Source organism: Mesoplodon bidens (assembly GCF_964165515.1).
Source record: "Mesoplodon bidens genome assembly, chromosome: 2".
Lineage (NCBI taxonomy): Eukaryota > Metazoa > Chordata > Mammalia > Artiodactyla > Ziphiidae > Mesoplodon > Mesoplodon bidens.
Window position 1 is genome coordinate 29980478 of NC_138177.1, and position 11040 is coordinate 29991517.

The window sequence follows — 11040 nt, forward strand, 5'->3', positions numbered from 1 at the left end:
AGATAATCTTTCCATCAAATGGTGGTGGAACAGTTGGATAGCCATATGCTCCCCAGCCCCCCCAAAATGATCCTTCGCCCTTAACTCAACCATATATAAAAAAATTAACTTATAATAGATTATAGACCTAAATGTAAAAGTCAAAACAATAAAACTTTTGGAAGAAAACAAAGAAGAAAATCTTAGAACCTTTAGGTTTGGCAGAGATTTCTTAAATAAACAATAACAATGAAAGGAAAAATTTAATAAACTAATTTCATAAAAATCAAAACTCTGCTCTTCAAAAGATACAGTTATGAAAATGAAAAGATTAAATTACAGACTGGGAGTAAATATCTGTAAAACATACATCTGACAAAGAACTTGTATCTTGAATATATAAAAAACTCACAACTTAATAAGAAGACAAACTTAGAAATGGGCAAAAGATTTTTAACATGTACATCATCAAAGAAGATATAAGGGGCTTCCCTGGTGGCACAGTGGTTAAGAACCCGCTTGCCAATGCAGGGGACACGGGTTCGAGCCCTGGCCCGGGAAGATCCCACATGCCACGGAGCAACTAGGCCCTTGAGCCACAACTACTAAGCCTGTGCTCTAGAGCCCACGAGCCATAACTACTGAGCCTGCATGCCGCAACTACTGGATCCTGCGCGCCTAGTCCCCATGCTCCACAAGAGAAGCCACTGAAACAACAAAGAATAGCCTCCGCTCGCCGCAACTAGAGAATGCCCACGCACAGCAATGAAGACCCAACACAGCCAAAAATAAATAAATAAATAAATAAATAAATAAAAAGAGATATAAGGATGGCAAATACACACAAAAGAAGATGTTCAGCATAACTTGTAATTATGGAAATGCAAATTAAAACCGTAATGGGATACCACTATACACCCACGAGAGTGGCTAAAATTAAAAGACTGACCATAGGCAGGGCTGATGAGGATCTGGAGCAACCAGAACCCCCATACAGTACTGGTAGGAATATAAAGTGGTACACAACTTTGGGAAACAGCTGTAAACATACACCAGCCATTCCATTCCTATTTACCCAAGAGAAATGAAAGCATAAGTCCACACAAAATCTGTACATGAGTGTTTATAGCAGCTTTATTTGTAATAGCTAAAAACTAGAAACACCCCAAATATCCATCAATAAGTGAATGGGTGAATGAATTGCAGTATGTTCATACAATGGACCACTACTCAGAAATAAAAAGAAACAAACTATTGATGCATGCGACAACATGGGTGAATCTCAAAATAATTATGCAAAGTGAATGAAGCCAGTAAAAAAATAGAGGCACACTGTATGACTCCACTTCCAAAAAAAAATCTAGACAATACAAACTACAGTGATAGAAAGCACATCAGTGGCTGCCTGGGACTGGGAGATTGACAGATTACCAAGAGGTTTGAGGAAACTTTTGAGGTGATGGCTATGTTCATTATTTGAATTTCATGATGATTTCACAGGTGTGCAGTGAATATGTCAAAACTCTTATTGTACACTTTATATGTATTTTATTGTATGTCAGTTACACCTCAATAAAGCTGTAAAAAGAAAAACAAAAAACTTACAGAAAGAAGTCCTCTTCTTCATCTGAATCATCTTCCAAAAGATTTCTCTGTCAAAAAAAAGAAAAAGACTTGAGTTTTTAGATTCCAAGGGGCTTATGAACTGTCAGGGGCAGGGTAATGAAACAAGTTCTATCCTGGTGAAATTTCTTAACTCCAAGCTTCCAGACACAGGCAAGAGTAATTACAGGTGCTTCACTGGAAGCTAAAGATATGGAACCACACTGCAGACTTGCTAAGGAAATGCTTATAAGCCCGGAATCCTTTGACTGACCACAAGGTAGAGAGGTCACTGAAGCTGGCATGGGAGTGAGGGATGCAGGCCATCAGGGAGGGCCAAGTCCTTCCTCCTCCCCCTGCCTTCCAGTCTCTCTCTATCAGCAGAACCTAAGAAGAAGCTGGGGGCAAAGGAGAAATGTAGCTGCAGAGTCCAACTCTAGCATCAGAGAGAAGAGTATAGAAGGTAGGTTTGGAGCTGAGAGACAAGGGTTTATTAACTGGCACAGTCCACCTAACAGCCACTCAGCCTACGAATAGTCCTCTGCACATATTTGAACTTCCAAACAAAAACAACTTTATACTGTTACCTTATAAGATACAACTGTTTTTCTTAAAATGAGGAATGTCTCACCTGCTCCCCAAAAGGGGAAGATATAAAGTTCCAAAAGGAGGCTGAAGAAGAGCAAAAACCAGACCTTTTCAGCATGCAAGAACTCAAACAGTGTACAACTTGTAGGCCGAGTAACGGCTCCCCATAGATGTCGACGTCCTAATCCCCGAAACCTGTGAATGTTTCCTTGAATGGTAAAAGGAACTTTGCAGAAGTTATTAAATCAAGGATCTTGAGGTGGGAAGATCAATATAGTGGGCCCAAAGTCATCACAAGAGTACTTAAAAAAGAGAGAGGCAGAAGAGTGTGTGTGTGTGTGTGTGTGTGTGAGAGAGAGAGAGAGAGAGACAGACAGACAGACAGACAGACAGAAGAGGTTGGAAGATGTCACCCTGCTGGATTTAAAGATATAGGAAGGGGCATAAGCAAGGAGGTCAGGCAACCTCTAAAAGTTGGGAAAGGCAAGGAAAGAGCTTCCTCCCTATAGTCTCCAGAAGGAACATGGCCCTGCCAGTGCCTTGATTTTAGCCCAGCAAGATCCATTTTGGACTTCTGGTCACCAGAACTATAATAAATTTGTGTTGTTTTAAGTTTGTGGTAATTTGTTAAAGCAGCAACAGGAAGCAAATACAACACCCATGTACTTTTTCTGAAGAAACTACTCAAGGAATTACACCAGCTAAAAAGAAAATTAAATCAGAACAAAGATCTTAAGATGGAGATTGATATACCCAGTACATCTAATAAAATGTGTGGTCAAATCTAAATGGAAGGGGCTTCCCTGATGGCGCAGTGGTTGAGAGTCCGCCTGCCAATGCAGGCGACACGGGCTCGTGCCCCAGTCCGGGAAGACCCCACGTGCCGCGGAGCGGCTAGGCCCGTGAGCCATGGCTGCTGAGCCTGTGCTCCGTAACGGGAGAGGCCACAACAGTGAGAGGCCTGAGTACTGCAAAAAAAAAAAAAAAAAAAAAAAAAATCTAAATAGAAGATGATTGTGAACTATAACTTACAGCTATTGAAAGAGAAAAATGCATAATACAAAGAAAAATTCTAAAAGAATCTAAAACTTTTCTCACAAAACCCAAAAGCAGGAAGTGGAGAGTAAAATGAGAAAGTTAAAAGCAAAGTAACATGCTCATCTTGGTGGGGAGAGGAGTGGAGAAGTGGGAAGAGGCCTAGAATGAAAAAGTAGTGTGGAGGGGCATAGTTTTTGGCATGTTGAGAGAGAACACAAATTTAAACATTATTGTGAACATATAAAGTTAATTAAAAAGAGAGAGGGAAAGAGAAAGAAAGGGAGGACATTTTTAACTGCCTAGTGGTCCTGGAGGCAGGGAAAAAGTGAGGAAAAATAATCAATCTAGCTAAAGAAGTTAGGGAAAATAGGGAAAACATAAGAAATACAATGAATATCATTATCTCTACATATTATAATAAATAATACACAAAGAGTAAGAAAATGAAAAGAGGGTGTGTTCAATATTCATTTAACAACTATGTTTGAGCATCTTCTATGTACTAGGCACTGTTCTAAGTCCCAAGCATCAGCTTTGGACAAGACAGACAAGGTCTGAGCTCTTACAGAAAAACACCTGACAGTGATGAATGTTAGGCAGAGAATTAAAACAGTGATGGGATAAAAAGTGACAGGGTGACTAAATAAGATTAGGCTGTCAAGGAAAATCATTCTTAAAAGGTGAAATTTAGGCTGAGATCCAAACAATAACAAAGAGCCAACCAAAGATCAGGGTGAAGAACACTCACTGCCAGCAGAGGGACTAGCGAGAGCAGGAAAGTCCAAATATATCAGTTACCTTAATAAATGTGAACGGTGTGAATGCTCCTACTCAAAGTAAAAACTATACATGATGAGAGTTCAAAAAAACTGCAGCCAATATCTGTTTATAAGAAATTTACCTAAAATAAATGTCAAATAAAGGATGAAAGAAAAAAGAGAGATGAAAGAGATATCAAATTCTAACACAAAGAATGTTAGAGTTAGCAAAAGTAATATAAAGAGATTATTTTAGGACAAGCATTAAACAATCAAATAAGATTTTACAACGACAAAATGCACAATCCACCAAGATTTAACAGCAATGAATGTTTATATGTAACAATATAGTTTCAAAATACATAAAGCAAAAGCTGCTCAAATTATAAGAAGAAATGGATACATTCAAAAATCATAGGAAAGCTTTAACATATCCTTCAAAGATGGAGAAACCAGGAAGACAAAAAAATAAATAATCTAGAACTGTGTACTCAGCAAATGTTATTTTCAAATATCCAAGAAATGAATAAGCAATAAAAGAATTTTAATAAATAGCCCAAACTAGAAATTACACAGGTCACATTCTCTGGGCATAATGAAATGGAAATTAAAACAAATAAAAGGAAATTTTAAAACACTCTTCTGTTAAAATGTTAAAAGGTAAATGTAAACTTAACAAACTATTTAGAAATGAATGACACTGGGAACATTACAAAACAAAATCTGTAGAGTATGGTCACAGCAGTACCTAAAAGAAAATGTGACCTTATATCCATTTATTTATGAAATTACAAAGACTGAAAATATATAAAATAAGTATTTAACTATTAAGATGAGTAAATTATTCCTAAGTCACAAACAACCCCAGAATCTCTAAAAAAAAAAAATCATGAATTTGATTACATAAAAATTTAAAACATAAAGAACATACAATATCATACACAAGGTTAAATGGCAAGTAACAGGCTGGGAAAGAAATCTGCAACATACTTTCAGACTATAGGGTCTGGCATCTCTCTTATATAAAGATCGCTGAATGGCCAATGACCACATGAAAACATGTTCAAAGTCAGTAATATTCAGGAAGATACATTACTTCCTTCAACAAATATTTCTAGCTAATAAGTAACAATCATTACATTTACAATACAGTTTATTTGCCTTAGAGGATGATGATACTAAAGTGTGTTTATTATAGTTGCCCAATGAGAAACACAATGAAAACGAATGTCTTTACACTTATTCACTGAAGAAAAACACAAGAGCTAGGGATACATTATCAAAAAAGGGTAATGAGGGCTTCCCTGGTGGTGCAGTGGTTGAGAATCTGCCTGCTAATGCAGGGGACACGGGTTCGAGCCCTGGCCTGGGAGGATCCCACATGCCGCGGAGCAACTAGGCCCGTGAGCCACAACTACTGAGGTTGCACATCTGGAGCCTGTGCTCCGCAACAAGAGAGGCCGCAATAGTGAGAGGCCCACGCAGCGCGATGAAGAGTGGCCCCCGCTTGCCACAACTAGGGAAAGCCCTCACACAGAAACGAAGATGCAACACAGCAAAAAAATAAATTAATTAATATACTCTAAAAAAAAAAAAAAAAAAAAAAAAGGGTAATGAGATACAATAAGATGTCATTTCACACCCACTAGGCAGATAATAAGAAGTGTTGGTGAGGAGAAATTGGTGGTGAGGAGAAATGTGGAGAAATTACAACTCTCATACACAGCTGGACGGGAATGTAAAAATCGTGCAGCCACTCTGGAAAACAGTTTGGCAATTCTTCAAAAGGTTGAACATAGAGTTACTATAATACCCAGTAATTCTACTCCTAGGTATTTACCCAAGAGAAATGAAAACATATGTAATGAAATGAAATGAAAATAAAAACTTGTATGTGAACATTCATAGCAGTGGTATTCATAATAGCCAAAAAGTATAAATAATCCTAAATGTCTATCAACTGATGAATGAATAAAGAAAGTGTAGTATATTCATATAGTGGAATATTATTCAGCAATAAAAAAGAATGAAGTACTGATATATACTACAACACGGATGAACTTTGAAAACATTATGCTAAAAAGCCATTTACAAAAGACAACATAGTGTATGCTTCCATTTATATAAAATGTCCAGAATAGACGAATCTATAGATTTGTGGTTGCCTAGGGCTGAAGGGATGAGGAGAAAGGGGGATGATTGCTAAAAAGTACAGAGTTTCTTCTTGGAATGATGAAAGTGTCCTAAAATTGATGGTGGTGATGGTTGCATAATTTGGTACTAAATACTAGTTACTAAAATCCACTGAACTGTACACTTTTAATGAGTGAATTGTATGGCATGTTAATTACATCTCAATAAAGCTGTTATCAAAAAAGTGTTATAGGGGGCTTCCCTGGTGGCGCAGTGGTTGAGAGTCCACCTGCTGAGGCAGGGGACACAGGTTCGCGCCCCGGACCAGGAAGATCCCACATGCCGCAGAGCGGCTAGGCCTGTGAGCCATAGCCGGGGAGCCTGCGTGTCTGGAGCCTGTGCCCCGCAATGGGAGAGGCCACAACAGTGAGAGGCCCATGTACCACAAAAAAAAAAAAAAAAAAAAAAAAAGTGTTATAGAAAAGAGGAACAAAATTTTTTAAAGTTTTATAAAAGTAATTTATAAATTCTTAGAACCAATCAGTTACCAAATTTCATGATCTGATAAACATTCAAAAGGAGGACTCGATTTAAACAGCCAATTTTTTTTTCAATTCTGCTATCTAATATCCTATTTTTACAATAAATTGCGGTAGTATTCAACCAACAATGTAAAAGAAAGTGCCATAGTTATGGTCTTAGAAGTAGAACTGATTGAAACTGTATATTTTATATTTTTGAGTAAATAAAGCTTATTTTAAAAAGTTTACTAGCAGTTAGTCTATTGGTGGATTGTGTCCCCCTTCAAGCAAAACAAAAACAGACACTGAATAAAGAGTTAGAATAAAGGGGTGACAAATGATTCCTGTACTGTATTTCAAGATACTCCTAAATCATAAGATGTTGGACAGAGGTTCTAAGGTTGTGCAAAAAAGGAGCACGTAAAATGAAGTCAAACAGACTATCTGCTGTTTAAGGGCAGAGACCATGCCCTCTAGTTTTTAGCACAATGCCTAGCACATAGTAGGTAGTCAATAAACATTTGTTGCATGAATCAGAAAATAAAGGACTGGCAAGAAGATAGGAAGTGTGGGAGGGCTTTAGGTTGCTGGATGAAAAAGAATAGCTCTAATTCCTTCCCTCAATAAATACTTATTGATTACTTATTCTAAAAGTAGCCTATCTACAATATTCATATCAATGCTATCTTCCAAAATGCTGCATAATTTCTAGATTTATACAATCCTGCACAGAATGTTCTGAAATAAACTAAAAATTGAACATTATATAAAAGCTGCTCTGGACTCTGTGGCAACTGCAGGACCAGAATCCTTTATCTGCAATTCCAAAATCTAAAAAGTTCTGAAAACCAAGAGATTTTATAAGCTTTGGAGTCAAAACTCATTTGGAGGAAAATCTTACCTGAATTGATGTTAGCTAATTTATATGCTTAATTAGAATAATCAGACATTCCACTGAGAAATATTAGTATGTTTGGAGGTGCTGCTCTAGACCCCCAAAAGGCTCTTGTATAATGTGCACTAACTAGCTTTGTAAAATCTGAAAAATTCTGAGGAACTCCAACCACATTTGGCTCCAGAGTACTAAATAAGATATTGTGTATTTGCACAAAATTCCCTTTGAAAGACTAGAAAGAAGCTGGGAACATAATTTGGTCAATAATGGAAAGAGAATTTGGTTCAGTCCCAATCTAAGTAACATATATTTTTTAATGTTTACTATGAAGAAAACAAATAGGATTCGAATATAGCCATAAATATTAGATTATTCTAAAACAAATTATTTACAAAGAAAAGATATTTTGAATCTTTCTTTTTTAAAGATTAAGATTCTGAACTTACCCTTTCACTTTTCACAGAACCAGTGACATCATCATCATTTAGATGGCGCTTAAACTTGGGAGGCATCTTTTTTAATGAAGAAGTACTCTTCTACTTCTCAGCAGAAAAAGTCTTCACCACCTTAAGGAGAAAATAAATTTCATCAGATTTGAGATTTTGGGGTATAAGCTAAAGCACTGAAAACAGCGTACAAGGCCCTATATGGTGGGGCCCCTCCACTTCTCTGACTTCAGCTGCTCCCTGTCACCTGCTCCACTCCGGTGACCCTGGCCTCCATGCTAGGCCTCAATACACAACAGTTAAAAAGAGAAAATGGAGGTAACTTTTAGAGAACACGTGGGGGAAATGAGCGAAAATATTTTTATAAAATCAAAGAGCAGAGGGGGAAAATTAGGAGGTTGTCCGCTTGCAAGTGAGACATCAAATGCTTAAAGATTTTAACTTGGAGTCAGAAGACGGCAAAACACTTCTAATTCTCTCACTTTTAGGGAGTTACTTAAACAATGATTCTGTTTCCTCATCTGTAAAATAGTGATTTCTAGGCTTCTGCATGGAGTTGGGATATATGCAAAAACATTCTGTCAATTACAACGTCCTGTTCTAATGCATAACACTAGGTGCTCCAAGAAAAGGGGTAAGTTTGGAAAGTACTGGGTTAAACAAAGCCAGGTTTTTTGTTTTTGTTTTTCTGGTTTGCTACAGAAAGTCTCACAGTCTTTTATATACTAATTTGCATTATGATTTTCCAGGAAAATGCTTGAATATGCAACATATTCAAAATTTTCTTGAGAAAAAGCTGACATGCAAATACGAGTTTCCAGTATCTTGGACTAGAAGATGGATGAATAATAAGAATAGCTAAGGTGTACTGAATGTTTTACTATGTATCAGGCACTATGCTCAGAGATTTACACACATTTTCTTTTACTCTTTACAACACTCCTTTGAAGTAAGCACAAAGAAACTAAGAGAAAACTAAGGCTTGGTAAAAGATAAGTAATAGTGTTAGTCACTCTACTGATTGAAATATCAGAAACACAGGCCTAAATTATTAATGGCTGTGCATGATCAATTTTAATATTTATCCAATTAGTTGTCTATCAGGTTATACAGTTCTGTTCTAGAAAGACCACTTCCCTGTAACAACCCAGCAGTCCTCTTTCCCTTTCCACAAGAAGAACCTCTAAGATTTTTAAGTATAATTAGACATTTGTTGGTTAACATCACACACTTAAAAAAGAATAAACAAGCCCAGAGTCCAGTTTCATAAACAAAATAAAGTAAAGTTTTAAGTTGACTTCCCATCAAAACAAATTGATATACTTTTCTTTGATAAGAAATAATTTTCCAAACCAGAAACTTAACCACTTGTAACAAAAACCAAATACTTGCTACCTAAGTAACAGCTCTAGAGTTCTTCATTCTACAATATTTCTGTCACGTACATCCGGCATCTGACCCACTTTATTCCTCATACTTTGATTTCAGAATAATTCATTCATGCAGAAATGTTACAGAATGCATGGAGAAACAGATGACAAAGGAAGCAACCGAAGAACTAGAGCTTTTAATTATACCTATATTTTATTTATATTTTAAACCCTACAAAGGGTCTTTTTCAATATCCAAAAGCAAATAACAGGCCGACTTACATAACATCTTTATGAAATATACAGTAAAGCTACAAGTTTAATAATGAGCAAACCCAAATTCAGGTCCCATAATCCAAGAATCAGCTTCATGAAGGCAAGAAATCACTGTCTGACAAACATAAAAGCCATCATCAGCAAAGCAGCAGGCAGATTAATTAACTGTGCTTGATGAAGCACAGGGTAAATGATGATATTTGCACCAAATGACTAGTAGAAATAAACAATGCTCAGAAATTAGATTTATACATATTCTACCTAAGAGTTCTCCTGTACAAAATACATATGAATTCAGGTGTTTGTGTCTAGGTATATATGTAAATAAGAGAGCCTTCAAGATGTATTTCAACATCACCAATACATTTTTAAAATGTCACATCACCATACGCTTCTTATGCCATCATCATACGTTTACAATTTCATGTATGTATTTTTTGAAGAGGCAGTACTTTCTGTATTCAATGGCTTTACAAGTAATAAACTTCTAACCTGTTGTTTAGCAAATGTTGGCTTCTTTTTTGCTTTATGCAAACAACAAGCACACCAAACCCCCTAGTATTTCATTTCACAAAAAGCTTGAATCTGGGCAGAGGCTTCCCTTTTCCCAGCCTGCGTTCCCTTTCTGACTCCTCTTCCTCATCTCTCATCAGCAGTCTTGGTTGGTGCAGTTTCACGGAAATAAGTGACTTGGATGGACACAGCCTGGAGATGTTATTCACAAAACCTGTCAAAGTGTAATGATTCACCTCACCTTCCGGTCATTATAAACACAGCGGGGTTGGTGCTCTCTCTCCCAAGCTTTTTAATGGTGAAACAAATCCACCCCTCCAGCAAGCAGCTCCATTCACATACACCCCGCCCCACTCCCACCCCATCTGTCGCACCAGGCCACGTCCCCCGACATCTCCTAACTCTAGTCCTTTCTGCCCCAAGATCCCCACTAGCAGTCCGGGCTGCCTCCCACTCTTCTCCAATCTTCCCCAGCCCCGCCACTGTTCTCTTCCCATTTCCCCAGAGCACCCTACAATTCCCATTCTTCTCCCCCTTAACCGCTCCCCATCGCACACCCCTGTCTTGGTCGCCCTTCCTCAGGGAACCCCCGGTCCGACCCCAGCCTTTTCCCACTCTGGGCTCCCTCCACTGCCCCCGAGGCCGGCCCCCCTGCCCGACGCGGACGTTGGGGGCGGCGGGGCAGGCACTTCGTCTCTGTTTCCTTCCTCCGCACATAAGCCCTTCCCGTCGGGAACAGGCGGGCGGCCGTACCTGCGTCTCCCGGGGAGCTCCGGGCAGCTCTCCGGGGCGGGTAGCGCTGGGCGGGCGGAGGAAGGAGTAGGAAGCGGAGGAAGAAAGCTGGGAGGGGGAACACAGTAGGCGCTCAACCGGCGCCTGCCGCTCCGCCGCAACTGCGCCCCCGCTCATCGAGCCGATCGG

The 11040-nt window shown here is 38.5% G+C and overlaps 1 protein-coding gene across 2 annotated transcripts in view; it reads right to left on the reverse strand.

Moving 5' to 3' along the window:
• VAMP4 (vesicle associated membrane protein 4) overlaps positions 1–11038 on the reverse strand; it is a 31073-nt gene extending 20035 nt beyond the window's left edge. Inside the window, exons 1-4 of one of the 2 annotated variants that reach the window (XM_081221412.1) lie at positions 10873–11038; positions 10099–10333; positions 7961–8080; positions 1585–1631 (exon numbers count right to left, since the gene is read on the reverse strand). In XM_081221412.1, the coding sequence (XP_081077538.1) occupies positions 1585–1631; positions 7961–8026 (113 nt within the window). In that variant the 5' untranslated portion in view covers positions 8027–8080; positions 10099–10333; positions 10873–11038. The remainder of the gene's footprint in view (positions 1–1584; positions 1632–7960; positions 8081–10098; positions 10334–10872) is intronic. The other variant, XM_081221411.1, reaches the window with a different exon arrangement.
• Positions 11039–11040: the final 2 nt, after the last annotated feature.